Here is a 20,317-nt window from a genome sequence, read left to right as displayed (position 1 = left end):
CAAATCCTAATCTTGATCTATGCTAACCCAACAAACACCTTCGGAGATACCTGTAGTGCATCTTTATAATCACCCAGTTACGTTGTAATGTTTGATAGCACACAAGGCATTCCTCCGGTATCCGGGAGTTGCATAATCTCATAGTCGAACGAATATGTATTTGACATGAAGAAAGCAATAGCAATAAAACTGAACGATCAATATGCTAAGCTAACGGATGGGTCTTGTCCATCACATCATTCTCCTAATGATGTGATCCCGTTTATCAAATGACAACACATGTCTATGGTTAGGAAACTTAACCATCTTTGATTAACGAGCTAGTCTAGTAGAGGCTTACTAGGGACACGGTGTTTTGTCTATGTATCCACACATGTATCAAATTTCCGGTTAATACAATTCTAGCATGAATAATAAATATTTATCATGATATAAGAAAATATAAAATAACAACTTTATTATTGCTTCTAGCACATATTTCCTTCAGCACCCTCGGCGTGCTACACATGTTTGTAGGATGATTGTTTCAACACGCTGCAGGTGAACGTGGTCATTCTGGAGGTGAATGATTCTTTCATAGAATGGTGAGCTCGGACACGGGACAGTTTTGGACAGCCGGACAAATGGGGTTTCGACTCAATGGTGTTCGCCACCGCCTGGCATATGTGGAAACAAAGGAACGCGAGGGTGTTCAATCTCGTGGAACATATCAGAACTCCAAGCGCAACAAATTCTAGAGGAGATCAAGGCTTGGAAACAAGCCGGTGTGGGAGTGGCAGGGCTGCGTAGATCCGTGAGGGAGTAGACTAAGGTTTTCTTGTTGGTGTATGTATACCTACGATAAAAAAAAATCACAGCCCTGCAAAAAAAAATCAAAGGTTATACTTTGTAATCTGATATTCCCTTCGTTTCAAATTACTCGTCACAGAAACGGATGTATCTAGAACTAAAATACATCTAGATACATTCATACTTGTGACAAGTAATTCAGAACGGAGGGAATACATGCTATACTTTGCAAACTGCAACTGCCGTCGCGAATTACAGAGTTATGTACAGTTGATTGTGAATCTTGTTGCTCTATGCAAACAGTAAAATCCTAAAACTATTTACATAATAATCTTTAAATTCTTTTTTCCGCAAAAAATCATCTTTAAATTCAATGCCCCCCTAAAGAATAAATCCCCTTGTGTACAAAAGGACGAGCAAGGACACCATGGTGACCACATTGATCATCCTCCTCACCTTCTCCACCCTCCACCTTCCACCAGACAATCCATGGTCCACCATTTCTCCATTGGAAGCCAACAAAGACGATCCATCCTCCTCTACCACGTCGATCGCCTCCATCTTCTTCTCAACACGAACGACATTGCATTGCTCGCATGTGCCATCGTCCCCCGCCACCGCAACCTGAACCACAGCCGGTGGAACCATTTCGTCATGAACAACCACCACCAAGTGCCCGTCTGATTTTGATGACCCCTCGTGATCCGACGCCGCAATCGCAATCCTGTGCGGCGCGGTGAGCACTGGCTCGTCGTTCGTGGCGGCGGCGACGGCCTTCCTGTGGAAGAAGCTCTCGTCTTCGATGTGGTAGCGGCTCGCCGTGCGCACCTCCTGCGCCAGCGCGCACGGCCAGCAGAACAGCCACCGTGCGTAGTCCGTGGCCGACTTGGAGCCGCAGCAGGCGGCGCTCCCCGGGAGCCGGAACTTTCTCCTCATCTGGATCCTCCAGTACCCGCCATAGAGGAGGCCGCCGGCGCAGAGCAGCACGCCGGCGCTACCGAGTACGTCGCCGACGGCCACGTCGTGGACGTGGAGCGCCGTGACGCCCAACACCCACAGCGGCGCGAAGCATAGGAGCGCGAACGTGGTGGCGTGCACGCACGCGTTGCCGAAGCCGAGCCTCTCCGCGTTCCACCCGAAAACGCAGAAGGTGCAGGAGAGGGAGAGGCAGCACCCCGCCGCCGCGCCCCCGCCGCAGTCGAACATGCCGCCCGCCCACTCCGGCTCGACCACCGCCACGGCGTGCGCCGCCTTGGTGGGGCATTGCTGCCTCAGCGAGGCGGCGTCGGAGCACGCGGCGAGGTCGCCGCACGGGTCTTTTCCCAGCGGGCTGCACACGGTGTACACGACGGCGGCGACCGGCGCACCGACGCCGAGCGCGAAGAAGCCGTCCTCCGCGAGCTCGGGGCGGGACCTCTCGGTGAAGCCCCAGTAGAGCCAGCACAGCGCGTACTGGCAGACGACGGTGAGGTGGAGCAGCGCGACGACGACGGCCATGTGCGCGCGCTCGCCGCGGCGCGGTGGGCCACCGCCCTGCTTGCCGCAGTAGGCGGCGCGGAGCTCGGCGGCGTCGCCGGGCAGGCGCCAGCGGCAGAGCAGGAAGGCGTGGTGGAAAAGTGCCGGGTGCTGGTAGAGGCTCATGAGCGTGAAGAGCGCGTTGAGCACCTGGTTGTTGACCTCGACCCAGTGCGCCCTCGCCGCCGGCGCCGGGAACGCCCGGTCGAGGAGCCCGAGGAGGAGGAGCGCGAGCATGCCGCCGGAGGCGCCCACGCAGAGGAGCCAGAGCAGCAGCGCGATGTTCATGGGGTGCTTGACCCACTCCCTGCACGTCGCGCGCACGGAGCCCCAATCCACCTCCGACGCCGGGCCGCCGCGCCAGAAACCGAGCCATTCTGACCGACGAGGCTTGTCTAGGAGGGGGTCGGGTTGTGGGACGCGGTAGCTGGCGAGTAACGGGGCGCGCGCGGCGGCGGCGTCGCCATTGCTGTCACGAGGAAGAAGCATTGCACTTCGCGGACGGAGCGCCGCCGGCAACTGCGGACAGCACGATCCCAGTGGAGTACTCGTATGTAGTAGTAGCAGTGGATGGTTAAAAGTTGTTTTAAGTTTGGATTTGGAGTAAACGTGGCGGTTTTGGGGAGCGGAATCCATCAACCCCGGCTGCTGGCCTGCTGCCGTCGGACGGTCAGAGTTGGGTGCTGCTCCAGTTCACCTGGAACTGGAAGGAAGGAACGTTGGCTAGTCAATTCTGAACGATTAACTTTCCAGAACTGAACTGTTGTAGCATCGTACAATTGAGAAAATTTCAATGGTGTGGTTTCAGCTGCCGTTCTGGACTTGATCGAAAGATTTCTTCCCCGGGGCCGAGGGAGAGGCGAGACCCGTGCCTGTCAACTGTCATGGTGGTTGGGACTCGGGTGGGCATGGGGTCCCTCGGAGACGCACAGCACAGCCAATCTGGGCTAGCGCATCCAAAGCAACAACAGTGCTGTGCGCTGTGGCGTGGCGTGGCGCGTGGGGTGGGGTGGATGCAAAGCGGGAGCATCCTGCCAATGCAAGGATGATTGGAGCAAGTGCCTCGGGGGAATGCACAGATAACTGGAATAAAGTCATTCGTGTGTGAAGGGATGCATGAACTAATGTATAGGCGTTTAGTTTCCGGTGGTGGAATCAAGGGGCACAACATGGATGCTTGAGGGTGTTGCGGGAAGTCATGTCAGCTAAGATGAAATTATCATGTGATGGATGGAAATTCGTGGTGGACGATTTGGGAGCCCCGAGCGTGTCATGCAATCGGAGAAGTTCGGCTTGGTTGGACTAGATAGTCTGACGGATCGACGTGAGTCGGTTGGTACAGAAGACGATGGTGAGATTGGCGACAGCGACATAGGAGCGTGATGCTGATGGTGACCGACTTCTGGGGCGTGGAAACACGTGGCGCAGGTCTGAGGACTTGTGTGGCTTCCACAAGACTATGGCGCGGGGTTGATTCAAGACGGTGCACATGAGAGCTTGAAGTCGACGAGGCGCGGGGGTGGATTGATCATCTATCATGGAGTCATGTTGAAGGTGGAGCTGGAGTCTGGAGGACTTCACTCGGTGCTAATTGAGGGGCTACGACGTAAGTGCACACAGAGTCGAAGCCTATTCAGCAAGGGGAAAAAAGTGAGTGACATGCAGTTCGGACTGGAGCCCAGTGGTCTGATGGAAGTGTGAAATTCGTCATCGGTCGGCGATGATCGGTGGTACTCTGCAGTGAGGGTTGAGTGGTGTGGGTTCGCAACCCTTGAGACTCGACCGGGACAGCGAAGGCTCGACGCGATAATAGCGGCGAGGCGTGCGGTATGCATGGTGCATGGAGACGGACCATGGCTCTGGTGGTCATACATGTGGTGAGACAACTGCCAATTTGACTCGGGATGACTACAAGCAATGGTGAAATTTCTTCAAGTTTCAGACAGGCTGTCAAGAAAGGAGCGGTGATGTTGAGTTCAGGTAACTCTTATGTGTGACACCCAATATGTAAGTTGTTCACTTTCACGCAGATTAGTGATCGGTGTGTGATGGCGTTGACGGATACTCTGAAAGTTGGGAGCACAAACTAGAGTAACAAGGAACTTGATTTTGCTCGAGTGTTGACTGTGGTCATGAAAAGAAGGGACTACAAGTTGCGGGTGGAATCATATGGAGTCTTTGAAGTAGCAGCGGTACTCATGGGATAAGCTCAAGTCCAATGTACATGGAAGTTTGACGCATTGAAGAATTCAAGGTAGTGAAAAATATTCGTCAAGGTGGAGTTTGTTAGAGTTGTGTCGAATATAGTGTACAAGGTAGGTTACAGTTGGACTTGTAGTAGTATTGTGTTTAGATAGGATGTGGAGTCGTGTCCTAATAGGACACTTGTATCCTAGGCCTCTCATATATAGCGGGGCTAGACACACGATGTAACCTATGGCAACATAATAGCACAGGCGCGCAAGGGGGGAGCAGGCGACGTGTGCCGACGCCCGGGTGGCCAGGGTGCGCTATTGTGACGGTGTCACGGGGAAGAGCGCCCGTAGTCAGGCGCCGGGGATGTAGCCATATCGGTGAACCTCGTTAACAAATCTCGGTGTCGTGCTTGTGTGATTGCTTGGTCCTCGGATGATCGACGGTATGCCTCGGATTTATTCTAACACGGAAGCCCTAACTTTGTTGGACGGTGACGGCGCTCACGGCGCCATCCCCTTCTTGAAGGCGCCGCTTTGGAAACTTTGGTGTTGAGTGACGCTTACGGGTGGTGGGCGACGACGGGGACTATCCTAGCATGGATCTGCGTCCATTGCTTGGAGATGGACTCGCGTAGGTGAAATTTGTCATGATGGCGTCGATGACAAAGGGACCTGTCAAGGTTGGAACCTCAATTTGCTTTTAAGATGGACTAGTGAAAGATGGCGGCGACGACACATGTGAGTGCGTCGGACCAGTTTGTGCCCCGGACCCGGTATATGGCTCGGTCGGGGCCTCCAGCTTTAGATGTTAGGCTTATGTGAGAGGTCTGAATATTTGGCCCAGTTTGCACCTTTTCATCATATGGATTAAAGTAACGACAAATGTTTATAAGATAACGGATTCAGACATATTGTTGTACTACTTTGTAAAGTCCTTAAGAGTAATTAATAAAATGATTGTATGCATCTGTTAGATGCAGAGACGGGGGTCATCTTTCTTTTCTAAAAAAAGATGTTTAGTTTTTTATATATTTTTTCCATTTAATTCTCTTAAAAAGAATGACATGTACCTTTTTCTAAACTCGACGAAATTACTAATGTGCTGGTCTCGGCTAGTTCGCGCCTTATATGGGCTTAGTGTGAGGTGGCAGGTTAGACAAGGTATCCTTTCATTCCTCGGTTGTCGTCGACAAGGGTGCCATTTTGGGATCCGGCTTGCTTGTTCCTTCCTCATACTCCCATCCGTGCACCCACTTCATCTTACGGCTGTCTTTTTTTTCTAATCTAATCATCTCCTCCCTGATTTTAAGAGGGTGGGGCCGGGTCTTATTTTATTCCAATCAAATCATGCCACGTATGCGGGAGTACGGATGGGTGCACGCCGGGGGAGCAGGCAAGTCTTGTCCGCCGTTTTGACATGTTGCACACTTATTTCGAAGCACTATTTATTGCATAACTATGTTTATATTTATTTTTTATTTTAGATCCATCAGGCTGGTTGTAATGGGGAATATCATATACTAGTATCATGCATATGATACTAGTGTATGATACTACCTCCCTAATGCATAGTATCACATATTAGTATCATGTAGTACTTTATTTATTGCCATGCATGACACAAAGTAGCATAGCATTTATTATAATACGGTATCATGATATGATACTCCACCCTCTCTTTCTTCATTTAATACTATGACACCTCATCAAAATTGCCTAGTTGGCATGCATGATACTAGTTATGATACTACCATTACGACCAGCCTTATTGTGTTAGGCTGGCCATAGTGAAGAGTATCATATACTAGTATCATGTATATGATACTAGTGTATGATACTATATACATCATGCATAGTATTATAGACGGTACCATTTATTGTCATGCATGACACATGAGAGAGTATTTTCTTTAGGAACCCTCACCTCCTACTTTGATAAATGCCAAGTAATAATTGGGGGAGAGGGCTATCTACAAATAATGCAGTGCACTTTCCAGACCAGAATCACATATAACATGTTAAAAAACCGCGCGTCGTATAAAGTCCAACATACTTTTAAATTTGAAGAAGATATCACTACAATTACATATGAAAAATGTCAGTCACTCTAAACTTTTATAAGGCCAAAATCACTGTCTACTTGCTTATATTAAAGTACAACATTGTTCAAACTTTATATTGATGAATATTTGGTAGCGAATTCAGCGATATTCTTGTCTGAACTTCCTCCTTCCCGCATTGCCTCCTTGACCTTTTGCATCCACTTCACAGCATTTCTTTTGTACTTATCATTTCTCTCCACATCCATCATCTCTCTAATGCACCTCTCAACCTCCTCCATCTTTAGATATCCATTATTGTCCTTCCGTACACGCACACCCATGCTCCATGCACTCTCCATATACTTTGCAATGGTGGGTTGGTCTGCCCAATGCGGAATACCCACAAGAGGTACACCATTAGCAAGTGCCTCTAGTGTCGAGTTCCATCCACAATGGGTAACAAAGCAACCTGCATGTATGTCAGGAATTAAAAACTAAAATATAATTATCACCATCGTTTTGTCATATCTTGTAATAACTTTGTGCAACAAAGAATGAAAAGAAATATGTTGTGTGATATCATACCAATAGCCCTATGTGCAAGAACCTCAAGTTGGGGACACCATGAGACAATTAATCCAATCTTCTCACATTTTTCCCTGAGTTCTTTGGATAACTTGTGTTCCTCGTTGGACCTTACAACCCAAAGAAAAGGTTTGCCAGAATTGTACAGTCCATTGCCAAGCTCCTCTAGCTGGGTTGCATCATAATTAGAGACGGTCCCATAGGACACCAGCACAACGGATGAATTGCTTTGCTTCTCTAGCCAATCCATGCACAGTGCATCACCGTTGAAAAAGTTAAAACCATATGATTTATTCGATGGTAGGCGATCATCGTCGAGGTAGAATGATGGCAAGGTTGGGCCAACCATCTTCGCTCTCCATGTTAATTCCATGTACTCTGCCTCCTGCTCAAATGACAATGTGTCAAAGATCAATTTCTATTTGAACCCAACGAAGCAGAATCGAGCATAGGCACAACCTATTCATAGGAGCGAGTTTGTTTGTTCCTAACCACATAAATTTCGCCGCGGAAAAGAAGCATATGGACTCGATTCACAGCTCACACCGGATGTGCCATATTTATTCACTAGGGTAACATATGCACATTCTGTGAAGTAAAATCAAGCATAGACGCATTGAGGCTCCCGCAAATCTCAAACCTCATTTGATGTTATGGGTTCTCCTCATACTATAAATATAAAATATAAACTCATATAAAACTACAATGGTGTACTATATCGAGTTATTGGCTAACAAGTAAATTCGTGTTTTGTATATGTGTTTGATTCGCAGGATTCTAAAACCCGGGCATAAGAAAAAACATAGGATTAATTCTAAAAAAACATAGGATTAAAATGTCATACTCATCTCAATCCTACAGGTTTTTGTGTTGTTTGATTGCATCATAAGAAAAACAAATGAGAATGGATGCTATTCTATGGGAAGTAGTACAAAAAATTCCATCGAAAAAATTCCTATAAGATTCAATCATACTCTCTTCGTCCCAAAATAAGTGTCTTAACGTCAGTATAACTTTGTATTAAAGTTAGTACAAAGTTGAGACACTTATTTTGAGACAAAGGAAGTATGAATCAAACAATCTAACTTAGGAAATTTTTCTAAGGATTCTAATTCTTCAAAAGTCCTATGAAAATCCTTTGAACCAAGGAGCCCTCTTAGCATGGTCTCCCACACTATAAGTTTATAACTTGTCCGAATGTATTTTGGAGGCAATTTTACGCTTACCATTTCTTGGTTATGCCCAAAATGTGCACGCGCTGCAACCATAAACAGCATGTGTGTTGTGTGCAATTTATAATAACCAAACATCTATTCCAGGCAAACTTTTTGCCGTGAGAATCAGCCACTTGGGTGAAAAAGACCCGTGATGTACTGCGTACATGACGCGTGGTATTAATTTGGTAGGCTGGGGGGTAAAAACGCCTGGTGGCTCTAGGCTTGCGATCAAATTTTTGTTAACGTGTGTGCTGAATTCTTGGATGCGGTTGGGTGCGGTTAGCATTATTGGGTGCACGTGGGCCAGCATGGTTTCACGTTGAAAAGTTTGCCCAACCAGAGACCGAAGCGTGCATTAATTTGATACGTGGAGGGGTTTCCTGATGATCGCAGCGATTTCAACGTGGATTTGGGACATTCTTCTGGTTTTGTTGTCGCTTCGTGCATGTGATTTGACTGGGCCCGCCGGTTTTGCGTGGTTTCTGTGGACTCTTCCAAATATATCGGAGTGTGCATGCGTGTCCCAGATAGATCGCTATCTCTTCTCTCCGTTTCCTCCGCGTGTCCTTCTCTCTGTGGATGGAAGGATCACGAGAAGCTTCGTGGTTTCTCGATCTGTGCCGCCTACCGCTTATCCACCGCCCCACCCACATGTCGCCGCTCAACCGTCGTGCCGCCTATAAAAGGCCCTCTTCCCCATGCCATTCTCATCTTTCGACCATGCCCGTCGTCCGCCACAACCGTGCCAAGATGGGACTCCTCCTGCTTTCACGCGCGCGGATGAGGGACACCCTGCTCTGGCTCCGATCGGCGATCGGCTATGGGGTTCAGGAGCAGCAGCAGCCGGACGACGCCACAGCGAGCAGCGATGCCAGCAGCGCAACAACGGCGGACCCGGCAGAGTGGAGTCGTGTCCTGCGAGAAGCGGGCTCAGCAGGGCGCCACGCTATGCAGCCATGTCAGAAGATTCTGTGGATTGCCAAAGGGGAGGAGACAGGAGGAGAGGACTCTTCAGATGGTGAGAGCTAACGACGGTGCGTGGGGCCGACGACGGGCATGGCGAGCAGCGATAATGCAGTGTGTTTGTTGTTCGTGTGCAAATAAGGGGGTCCGCAAGGAGTAGCGAGCAGAAGCAACACAAGACGACGGCAGCGGCACGATGCTCTCACCTCAGGTTTCTCCTTCCCTCACTCTTCCTCCGCTTCCACTCTTCCTTCTTTTCACTGCTCGATGTCGTGTTGTCGTTGTTTGTCCTGGAAGGCGGAAGCAACGACGGCAGGGGCAGCAGTGCAGGTACAGGTCGCCCACCGTCGTGGTCTGGACATTTGATCAGTCTCGAGCTAACCTCCCCTTGGATTCAATTCTTGCTCCTCGAGTACACTAGATTTTTCCCATGATTCTTTTTCCGGCCTGGAGATCAGCCTAGAAATCCTCCTTCCCCGCTTTGTTCTGATTGTTTATTTCATAGGAGTTCTATTGCTGAATGGTGGCAAACCAGGAGGTGGCGGCAGAATGTGACAATGACGGTGGATGTGATGCGCGTCACAATGGCGGTCCCTGGCAGAGCTCATGCCGTTTGAGCTCGACACCGCAACAACTGCGGCCTCTGTGTGTCAATCGCCACCACCTTGATATTAGTATAGAAAATCAATATTTTATTTGTTCTTCGTATGAATGGCCAACCCTATATGAATTCAGGTTTGGGGATCTTGCTTCATATCCTGTTTGAAACTTGGAATTTTGATTGTCAAGCATAGCGTTACTTTCACGGTCGCCTGCATATTTTTCTGGTGGCTTACAAGGCAAAACACACATCATGGAATGCAGGGAGAACACAAATTTATTTTGCTCTTTGTACTTCTATTAGATAGGCCATACTGCAGGAAGAATGTGGATCTATGTTGCTCTTTCTACTTTTATTAGATAGGGCAAATTCTGTTTGTTTCATTAATGTCTTCGTTACTGACGGTACTGATATGTAAATTTAACATTGATGTTTAATGGTGTGACATGATTTACACGAATTGGTATTTTGATCCCTTGGGATGTTACAGGTGCTGACAATCTGATACCATTAGAATTGGCCCTCAAATTGCAACCAAGATTAGAGCTGCCTGCCTCGGTCTGTGCAAGAACTTTTTTACTTTATCTATTTTGTAAGAGCACTACAGTCTACACCAGTTGTTTGGAAACCCCAAATTTGAGATTTGGTGAGAATGAATGTACGTGTTTGAACCTTTCTGCAGAACCTGAATCTCATGATGGTACAGAGAGGGAAGTATGCCAGAGATAGACATGTTAGTTTATAAGTATATCAGAATACAATCATACAATGCAGAATTGGCCTGTTACATATTCTACTCATCCCTCCCTCCCCCACAATCCACTGGATTGCATATGAAGAATGTCATTAAATAAGAGGTGGAAGGTCAAATCGGCAAGACTCCTTGTGAAGACCACTAGCCAAACAATCGGACTTCTTTTTAGCTGGTCTAGATTCAGTTTGTATAGCTTAGGTTTTGGCACTATCTTTTTGATATTTGAAGTCAATTCTATGATTTCTTTCACAGATGTGCCAAGACGGGCAAGGACACCAAGCGGGGAGGGACATCGCCCAACACATGTCAGTTCTGAGATCCTTCTGGGCACTATTTCAATAAGATCTGATAAATTTTACCATTTCCCTATATTTAAAAAATCTTACAGTTCAGTTCAAAAAGAAGGGTATTATATGGTGCATAAATTAGTTGGCCCTGGTCCGTAGGCACTAGGCACCTAAGTGAGGAACCCAAAGAAGTGTTGTGGTAGTACAGAAATGGCAGTGTGCCACCTAAATTCTTGGATGATATTAGGCCGTGACTATGCATGTTATCTTGAGGTCTTGATTTTTTAGTAGGATGTCATGTGCTCTAAATATTATTTTCAGTAATAATGAAAGAATATAGGTGCCAACTGTAAATGTCTGAGAAAACTTACCCCATGGAGATGCATCTAAGTGCCACGTGAGCTTATATTTATATCAGCCGAACTAATTTTATAAATTGTTTCTTCTTCATGAATTTATCAATTAGTTTTATTAACTCATTGACATCGTCAAAATAAAACTAAATTTATTTTGTATCTCATTCGCTACTCTCCAGATCTGAGCTTCTCCTTTTTGCATTCGCAACAAAGAAGAGAAGAGGTGGAGCTAGCATACCTGCAGATGGGCTGGTGACGGTGAGGTCGCCCGCAAGTACACCCAACTCTGGCTGAGGATGCCGGCTCCTGCTTCATGTGGTTATGGAATATGTTGCTTTGTGGCTATTGGTTAAAGAATAGATAGTCAATTTACCTAAGTTTTCTTCCAGGAAAATTCATTGGATTTTGAATAGCTGATATATATATATATATATATATATATATATATATATATATATATATGTCAGTTGTCATGTCCAGCCATGCATGATGAATATGATTAATGAAGTTTCTCTCCTTTTGGGTCGTACAATCATCCCTCTGGCTCATAATGTATAGAGTTGTGTAATGCCTGCTCCTTGCTAAATATTCTGTTGCAAGTATCCAAGAAAATTGATGTTGCGCAAGAAGAGGTTCCTACAAAATCAGATTAGATCTGCTGCACCTTTTGGGAGTTGATGGATAGTTCTTCTTTCATTTTTCTTCTCAGTAACCAATAGTGTTTAATAATGCATTGAATTAATATAGGTAATTCGATGGTAGTTAACTAAGCTGAATAGTAGAAACTTTTCGGCCAATATATGTTAGCAAAAATTATAATGTGTTATTGTTCTTTGATTGAAAAATTCCAACATATACACGTGACGTATCGACGGGGCGCGGCGTGCCGCCGCGCGGGCACGGCTAGTTGTGGACGATTTCTTCAAGCTTGTATACAGAGAAAGTCTATCGTCCTACAGACGCTCACGTGATTTCGTCTTTACAGAACCCATCGAGTGACTAGAGCAGAGAAGTATGGCTCACCTTTGGCTCGAGGTCGCGGAATGAGTTGACGAGCACGTCGTCGGCGTCCTCCAGCCCCTCGAACTGCCCAACTGACACCTTGAGGAACACAGGCTGCGACTCCGGCACCGCCGCGAACGGCGGCATGTCCTCCGGTCCCAGCTCCACGCCGAGCGCTCCTCTCGCGAGCAGCGCGCGCCCGTCCGTCGCCGGCAGCGCCAGCCGCCCCGCCCACAGCTCCCCGTAGACGACGTCCACCGCGCACGGCTGGGAGAAGAAGGCCGCGGCCGCGACGCCGGACGCCTGCGCCACCCGCCGCGCCCACGCCAGGTGAGCGTCGTACACCAGCACGCGCACGGGCCGCCCCGCGCGCGCCTCCGACAGGAGGAGCTCCCGCAGCGTCTCGGAGCCCACGGCCGCCAGCCGCGAGACGTACTCCGCCATGTCCGGGCACGAGGCCATGCCGCCGGCGTCGCAGCCGTCGGAGATGGCGGCCACGTCGAAGGGCGCGCCGGGGGGCGGGGTGGTGGAGAGCACGTAGCGGGTGGCGACGAGTGTGGGGCGGAGGCCGTGGTACGCCAGGCGGCGGCCGAGCTGGAGCATCGGGTTGGTGTGGCCCTGCGCCCCCGGGTACGGGAGGAGCAGGACTCTCGCAGCACCGCCGCCGGCTCCGTGGCCGACGCTCGAGCTGGTGGTGGCTGTCGCCGCGGGGACCGTGGTCTCCATGTTTCAGCTCTGTTCTTGGTTTCTTTGGTGGGATTCCTCTTTGGTGTTGCAGATGTTCCAAGGATGGATAAATAAATAGGCGTCCAGGCAGTGTGGTGCCCAAGTTTCTCCCTGGCAAGGTCAAAGTTTGTGGCACGCGCGGCGAAACGGGATTTTGCCCTTTAGCCTGCTACCTTGATTCTTGTATATCCATGCTCAGCCATGGGATCGCTCTGGGTGTGTTTTCTGATGGCGAGGGAAGCAACGAGGAAGGTGGTGGTGGCGGTGGCGGTGGCGGTGGCATTCCACCTTCCCACGGCAGAACAAAGCAATCTAAGCTTTAAAAAAATGCGCAATATAATTATGTTCATCAAGGCAGAGAGCATTGACGTGCTCAAATGAAAAGTCAGGGAGGAAGGTGACACACAATTGTTAATTATGTATGCAGACTCATTGATTCGCGGTCCGTTAAAGATCCCACTACTTTTGGATTGCACAACACTACGTACTTCCTTTGTTTTTATTTACTCCGCATACATATTTTTTTTTGAATCAAATTTTATAAAGTTTAACCAAATTTGTAAAAAAAAACAATGGTAATGTGGAGATATAAACTTAGGTAAAGTTCCGCGAGAAAACCTTTGTTAAATTTCGCAAAGTTAATGGTATCATGGTCAGTGACGGAGATACAACAAAATGCCAGGGCGGGCCAGACTGGGCTTTGAGTCGTACATAGGCACTGTTTTACTCACCGAACTACTCTTTTACTCATGCAAATGCTTTGGACTGGGCGGGCCGCGTCACAGTTTCGCCCTAACGCAACTCCACCGGTGATCATGGTTAATGTTCAACTTGATATTAGGTATAAATTAATTGCAAGCCAAACATGTTGAGCCCTCAATGTCGAAACAATCTAGCTCATTGGGTTGATAATGGTCGAGATCAATTTGAACTACCTCTTTCATGTCTTTTTACATTGACTAGCAAAAGAGCCCATGTGTTGCAACGGGAGAGAAAACATAACACACGCTCTTAACTCAACAACCATCACTCAAGACCACAATAGATCCATCTCCTTTATTTTTGTGAGGCACCATATTTGTGTTGTCGCTTATCCTCCTTCTAACCCTCGCCGGTGATGGCCTCGGTGTTCACACAAAACAACAAAAAAACATGTGTTGAATATGGTTAATCCTAAGGCGTCTCTCTCTCCCTCTCCCTCTCCCTCTTCCTCTCCCTCCCTCTCTCTGTAGCGACCAGACCTCAAACTGTCCAATCTCTGTGCTCAGGTGTCATCCCTGGATCAGTAATGCTGACACCACACAGTACTTGAAGGATTTATAACAGAGTAGCAATCACACACTTATTACATCGAGTGTCTCAAAAAAGAACTTATTGGCTTAAGGCCATCTAATAACGATAACAACGAAAAGCTTGGAAGATAAGTGAGTCCATCAACTCCAACGGCATCACTGAGTATAGAACCACGACCTAAAGGCACCTTAATCGTCGTCTGAAAAGTCTGCAACATTAACGTTGCAGCCCAAAACGGGTCAGCACATGGAATATGCTGGCAAAGTAACACATAGAGAGTAATGGAATAAAATAAGCTGTTCTATATGCATATATGGCTGGTGGAAAGCTCTATGGCTACTGCTTTGCGTAAAGCCAATTTTTCCCTACTGCAAAGGAATAATTTTTATTTAACTATCATGGTAGTTGTTAAACATTGAGAATGGTTGACAACATTCTTAATCCTAATTAAGTATCATCATTAAACAAAACCCAACAAAATTAATTTTAGAGTAACATGATGAGATTCAAATGATAATCCAGGTACTAGATACTCAAGATGTCCATAACCGGGGACACGGCTAATCATGATTAGTTTATACACCCTGCAGAGGTTTGCGCACTTTTCCCCACAAGACTCGATCTCCTCCGTTGGGATTCTCGCACTACACGGTGTTTGAGAGATGGATGACCGAGACATAGTCTTTCAGAAGCGCTAGCACCTTACGAACGGATAGACTATACCAACCTACATCCCCTACATCTGCTAGTCTACCACTGTAAGAGTTCGCACGACTTAGTCAACTATGCTAGAGCCCATAATAGCTTGTGGCTGCACACGGAAGTTTTTAGTATGAATAATCTCATGATCCCTTTGAGTCTGGGTGGCGGTCCAAAAGAAAACAGGCAATCGCTGGAATACCCAGGTGCCTCAATCCACCCAGATGTGTGTTTAGGTTGCCACCTTAGATAAACCTTTAATTAACAATCTCACATATGTCATGGATACACTCACCCAATCCACGTCTACTAGCATAGCATGGCATAATAAGCAAACGTAAGAGTAACTCCCAAAGGTTTGATAATAAACAGGTAATAGGTACTACCTCATCTACTTCCCGAACCCATAATTTAATTAGATCCTAATCATGCAATGTGTGAGGATTGATCTAATGCAATAAAACTGGGTAGTAGGAAGTATGATCAAAGTGTTACTTGCCTTGCTGATGATCCGGAAAACCTAGCGATTCGAAGTAGCAAGCGGCGCACTCCGGGTACTCTATCGCAAACAAACAAGTATACAATAAGTACTCAACTAATGCATAGGTAAAACACGAATAAAAGATCTAACCAGAAAGTTCAACTTAAGAACTCCGGTTGGCAAAAAGAATCAAAACAAACGAAGCAACGAAGACAAACGGCAAAAGAAACAAGCTTCGTTTACTATTTTGGATCTAGAGCAATTTTTATAGTGGCAAAAACTTGTTTGAGTTGGTTAAACGGAAAGAGGGTTTCGAGACAAAACTCCAGGCGCTTAAATCGCCTGATTCTGATAAACGAGCGAAAAGTTAAACTAGAACGAACATCAGATCAGGGATCGCGATCAGAAAAACCGCGTATTTAATCCGAGAAAAAGAAAACGACGAACAGGTTAACAAACAAACGTTCGTTAACAGAAACTAAGCGAAAAACGCGTTCGTTAAAACGAACGGACGAGCGGGCGCTCGCTAAATAAATAAACCGGAAAAACGATCTATTTATTTTAAAAAAAAATGAAACTAGGGTTTTAAAAAAAACCGAATCGGTTTTTTTCAAAAACCGGCCGGCGGCTACCTCGGTGGCGGCGACGGCTCTCCGGCGGGACTCCGGCAGGGCGGCGGGCGGCGGTGCGGGGCGGCGGCTCCGGGCGGCGCGGGGCGGCGGCAGGCGGCGTGTGGCAGCGGCGGCGGCGGTGCGGGGCGGCGGGGGTGAGGAGAGGGCGGCGGCGGGGCGGCTATTAAAGAGGGGGAGGGGGCTGACTTGGGGAGGAGGTCGGCGGCGGCGAGGCGGCTCCGGCTCAGACTCTCCCCCGAGTCCGGCGGGAAGGCGGCGGCAGCTGGGCCGGCCTGGCTCGGTTGGGCCCTTGGCCCAGTCGGGCGCGGGTTTTTTTTAAACAATTTCGCTGTGCCTAAAAAAATTCTAGAAAAATAAATAAAAATCTAAAAATACCAAAAAAAATTCTCTGTCTAAATAAAATATTTAGAACGGGATGAACATTTTTTGGCTCTAAATGCAATTTTGAAAACGTGCAATTTTTCCTAAATTCGAATAAAAAAGCAAATAAAAGCAAATAAAATCTTATTTGATTTTTTTATTAAATCCTCAAATTTCTTTATTTTGGGAAAGTTATTTTATTCCCTCTCTCATATTTTGATAACAGAAATAAATGAAAAAAAAATAAATAAAATCAAATGATCCCTATTTCAAAATTTGAGAAAACTCAAATATGAAAATAACGAAATTCCCAACTCTCTCCGAGGGTCCTTGAGTTGCGTAGAATTTATAGGATCCACCAAAAGCAATAAAATATGATATGCAAAGATGATCTAATGTATAACATTCCAAATTGAAAATTTGGGATGTTACAAACCTACCCCCCTTAAGATGAATCTCGCCCTCGAGATTTGGGTTGGCTAGAAAATAGGTGAGGTTGGTCCTTCAGCAATTTTTCCTCTTGCTCCCAGGTGGGTTCATTCTTCGTGTGGTGGCTCCACTGAACTTTGCAAAACTTGATAACCTTGCTGCGGGTGACTCGGCTGGCATACTCAAGAATCTTGACTAGTTTCTCCTCATAGGTCAAATCACTGTCCAACTGAATCGCTTCCAGCGGCACTATATCTCTCAGCGGTATATCAACCATATCTGCGCGGCACTTCTTCAACTGGGAAACATGGAATACGTTGTGAACTCCTAACAATCCTTCAGGCAATTCCAACTTATAGGCTACTTCTCCCATACGCTCTATAACTTTGTATGGGCCTACAAAACGTGGCGCTAACTTTCCCTTAACTCCAAAGCGCTTAACTCCTCGAAGTGGAGATACTGGAAGATAAACCCGGTCTCTGACTTCGTAAACTGTCTCCTTGCGTTTAGAATCTGTGTAGCTCTTCCGCCTGTACTAGGCTACCTTGAGCCTATCGCGAATCAATTTCACTTTCTGTTCAGACTCCTTAATCAAATCCGGTCCAAACAACTGGCGGTCTCCAACTTCATCCCATGACAATGGGGTCCTGCACCTCCTTCCGTACAAGGCTTCGAAAGGGGCCATCTTCAAACTGGATTGATAACTGTTGTTGTAAGAGAACTCTGCATATGGCAAATTCTCGTCCCAACTAGATCCGTAATCTAGCCCGCAAGCTCTCAACATATCCTCCAAAATCTGATTGACCCTCTTGGTCTGTCCATCTGTCTGTGGATGAAAAGTTGTGCTGAACTTTAGTCTGGTACCCGAAGTTTCATGCAGCTGATTCCAGAACTTTGAGGTAAACTGGGTTCCTCTATCTGATACAATGCTCCTTGGGACTCCATGCAAATATACGATTCTGGTCATGTATATCTTTGCCAACTTTGCACTGGTATAGGTAGTCTTCACTGGGATGAAATGAGCTACCTTTGTCAAACGATCGACTACAACCCATATCGAGTCATAGCATGAACGAGTTCTGGGTAATCCTGTGATAAAATCCATGCCTAACTTATCCCACTTCCATTCGGGTATCGGCAATGGCTGTAGCAATCCTGCTGGCTTCTGATGCTCTGTCTTTACTCTCTGACATACATCACAAACTGCTACATACTCCGCAATATCCTTCTTCATTCTGGTCCACCAGAAAGTATCCTTCAAATCCAAATACATCTTGGTATTTCCTGGGTGAATCGAATATGGGGAATCATGTGCCTCTTGCAGAATTAACTTCCTGATCTCCGAATCATTTGGCACATAAACACAGTCCTCAAACCATAGGGTATCGTGCTCATCCTCACGAAATCCCTTAGCTTTTCCTTTGCTCATTTTCTCCTTAATAGAGGCAATCTCCTTGTCAGTCCTTTGAGCTTCTCTAATCTTATCCATCAAGGTAGACTGAATCTCCAATGCTGCTACATAGCCTCTCGCAACTATCTCCAAACATAGCTCACGAAGATTTTCAACTAACTCCCTTGGTAAATCTCCCGTCATTAAGGTGTTGACATGACTTTTACGGCTCAACGCGTCAGCTACTATGTTAGCCTTTCCGGGGTGATAATGTAGTCTCATATCATAATCCTTGATGAGCTCCAACCATCTTCTTTGTCTGAGATTCAACTCCTTCTGCGTGAAAATATACTTCAAACTCTTGTGATCCGTGTACACCTCACAATGATTTCCAATGAGAAAGTGTCTCCAGGTTTTTAGTGCATGCACTACGTCTGCTAACTCCAAATCATGCGTAGCATAATTCAACTCATGAGGCTTAAGCTGTCGTGAGGCATAGGAAACAACTCTTCCTTCCTGCATAAGCACTGCTCCAAGTCCTCGACGTGAAGCGTCGCAATACACCTCATAATCCTTGGTCTGATCTGGCAAAATTAACACAGGTGATGTAACCAAACATTTCTTCAACTCCTGGAAACTGGCCTCACATTCCTTAGTCCATATGAACTTGGTATCCTTATTCAACAACTCCGTCATAGGCTTCGCAATCTTTGAGAAATTCTCAAGGAATCTCCGGTAGTATCCTACGAGTCCAAGAAAACTCCGGATCTCTCCAACTGTTGTTGGGGCTTCCCAATTTGTCACGGTGTCAACCTTAGTGGGATCTACTACTATACCTTCTCCAGATATAACGTGTCCGAGAAATCCAACTTCCTTCAACCAAAACTCACATTTGCTAAACTTGGCATATAATTGATGTTCTCTGAGCTTTCCAAGAACCAAACGCAAATGCTCCTTATGCTCCTCTTCGTTCTTTGAGTAAACCAGGATATCATCAATGAACACTACCACGAACTTATCCAGAAACTCCATAAACACCTTGTTCATCATGTTCATGAAATATGCAAGTGCGTTAGTCAGACCAAATGACATAACGGTATACTCGTACAGCCCATACCTGGTGGTGCCGTCTTAGGTATATCCTGTTCTCGAATCTTCAACTGGTGGTATCCTGATCGCAGATCGATCTTGGAAAATACCTTAGCTCCTTGCAATCGATCAAACAGATCATTGATCATCGGTAGTGGGTACTTGTTCTTGATGGTTACTTCATTCAATCCTCGATAATCAACAACCATCCTTAACGATCCATCCTTCTTTTCTACTAGAAGTACTGGCGATCCCCAAGGCAAAGAACTTGGGCGAATATAACCTTTATCTAGTAACTCCTTAATCTGCTTCTTAATCTCCACCAAATCCTTTGCGGGCATCCTATATGGTCTCTTTGATATTGGCCCTCTGCCTGGCAAAAGCTCAATAAAAAACTCAATATCTCTATCCGGTGGCATGCCTGGCAATTCCTCTGGAAATACATCAGGGAAATCCTTCACTATTGGTACTTACTCCTTCACAACTCCTGTTAGGCAATTTACTTGAGTCCTTTTTGGCACATGCCGTGATACATACTTGATCCTTCTTCCTTCTGGGGTGGTAAGCAAAATTGACTTACTGGCACATTCAATATTCCCTTCATACTTTGACAACCAATCCATGCCTAATATCACATCCAATCCTTGAGATTCCAACACTATTAGGTCTGAGGGAAATACGTAGTTACCAATCCTTAATGGTAACCGATCACACCATAGGCTAGCCATATACTCTGCTCCAGGCGAGGTTACTAACATGGGTGACCTAAGGGCTTGGGTTGGTAGTTTATACTTATCCACAAATCCCCTTGATATGTATGAATGCGATGCACCAGTATCAAAAAGAACGAGTGCAGTAAATGACTTAACCAAAAAATTACTGATTACTGCATCCAGCTGCTCTTCAACCTCT

The 20,317-nt window shown here is 46.5% G+C and overlaps 2 protein-coding genes and 1 long non-coding RNA gene across 5 annotated transcripts; 1 reads left to right on the top strand and 2 right to left on the bottom strand.

Moving 5' to 3' along the window:
- Positions 1-1,002: 1,002 nt before the first annotated feature.
- LOC125531462 (uncharacterized) lies at positions 1,003-4,933 on the bottom strand. The gene has a single exon (XM_048695852.2). It carries the CDS (start codon positions 2,938-2,940, stop codon positions 1,171-1,173), a length of 1,770 nt encoding a protein of 589 aa, XP_048551809.1. The 5' UTR covers positions 2,941-4,933; the 3' UTR covers positions 1,003-1,170.
- Positions 4,934-6,537: 1,604 nt separating this feature from the next.
- LOC125508683 (UDP-glucosyltransferase UGT13248) lies at positions 6,538-13,450 on the bottom strand. Of its 2 annotated transcripts, XM_087525961.1 has the most exons (4): positions 12,324-13,450; positions 11,543-11,613; positions 7,127-7,511; positions 6,538-7,010 (listed from the first exon to the last, which is right to left on the bottom strand). In XM_087525961.1, exons 1-4 carry the CDS (start codon positions 13,030-13,032, stop codon positions 6,673-6,675), a joined length of 1,503 nt encoding a protein of 500 aa, XP_087382087.1. In that variant the 5' UTR covers positions 13,033-13,450; the 3' UTR covers positions 6,538-6,672. The 2 variants fall into 2 exon arrangements, with proteins under 2 accessions (XP_087382087.1, XP_048529409.1); XM_048673452.2 differs by lacking the exon at positions 11,543-11,613 and having other exon boundaries at positions 12,328-13,446.
- LOC147971244 (uncharacterized) lies at positions 9,381-11,711 on the top strand. 2 transcript variants are annotated; one of them, XR_015604596.1, is made up of 3 exons: positions 9,381-9,517; positions 9,812-10,966; positions 11,484-11,711. It is a non-coding gene; the product is annotated as an uncharacterized LOC147971244 (long non-coding RNA). The 2 variants fall into 2 exon arrangements; XR_015604597.1 differs by having other exon boundaries at positions 9,498-9,636.
- Positions 13,451-20,317: the final 6,867 nt, after the last annotated feature.

Source organism: Triticum urartu, chromosome 5A (assembly GCF_056163025.1).
Source record: "Triticum urartu cultivar PI428250 chromosome 5A, HENAU_Tu73, whole genome shotgun sequence".
Taxonomy (NCBI): Eukaryota; Viridiplantae; Streptophyta; class Magnoliopsida; order Poales; family Poaceae; genus Triticum; species Triticum urartu.
Note: the sequence above shows the minus strand (reverse complement) of the source record. Positions and strands in the feature narration are given on the sequence as shown.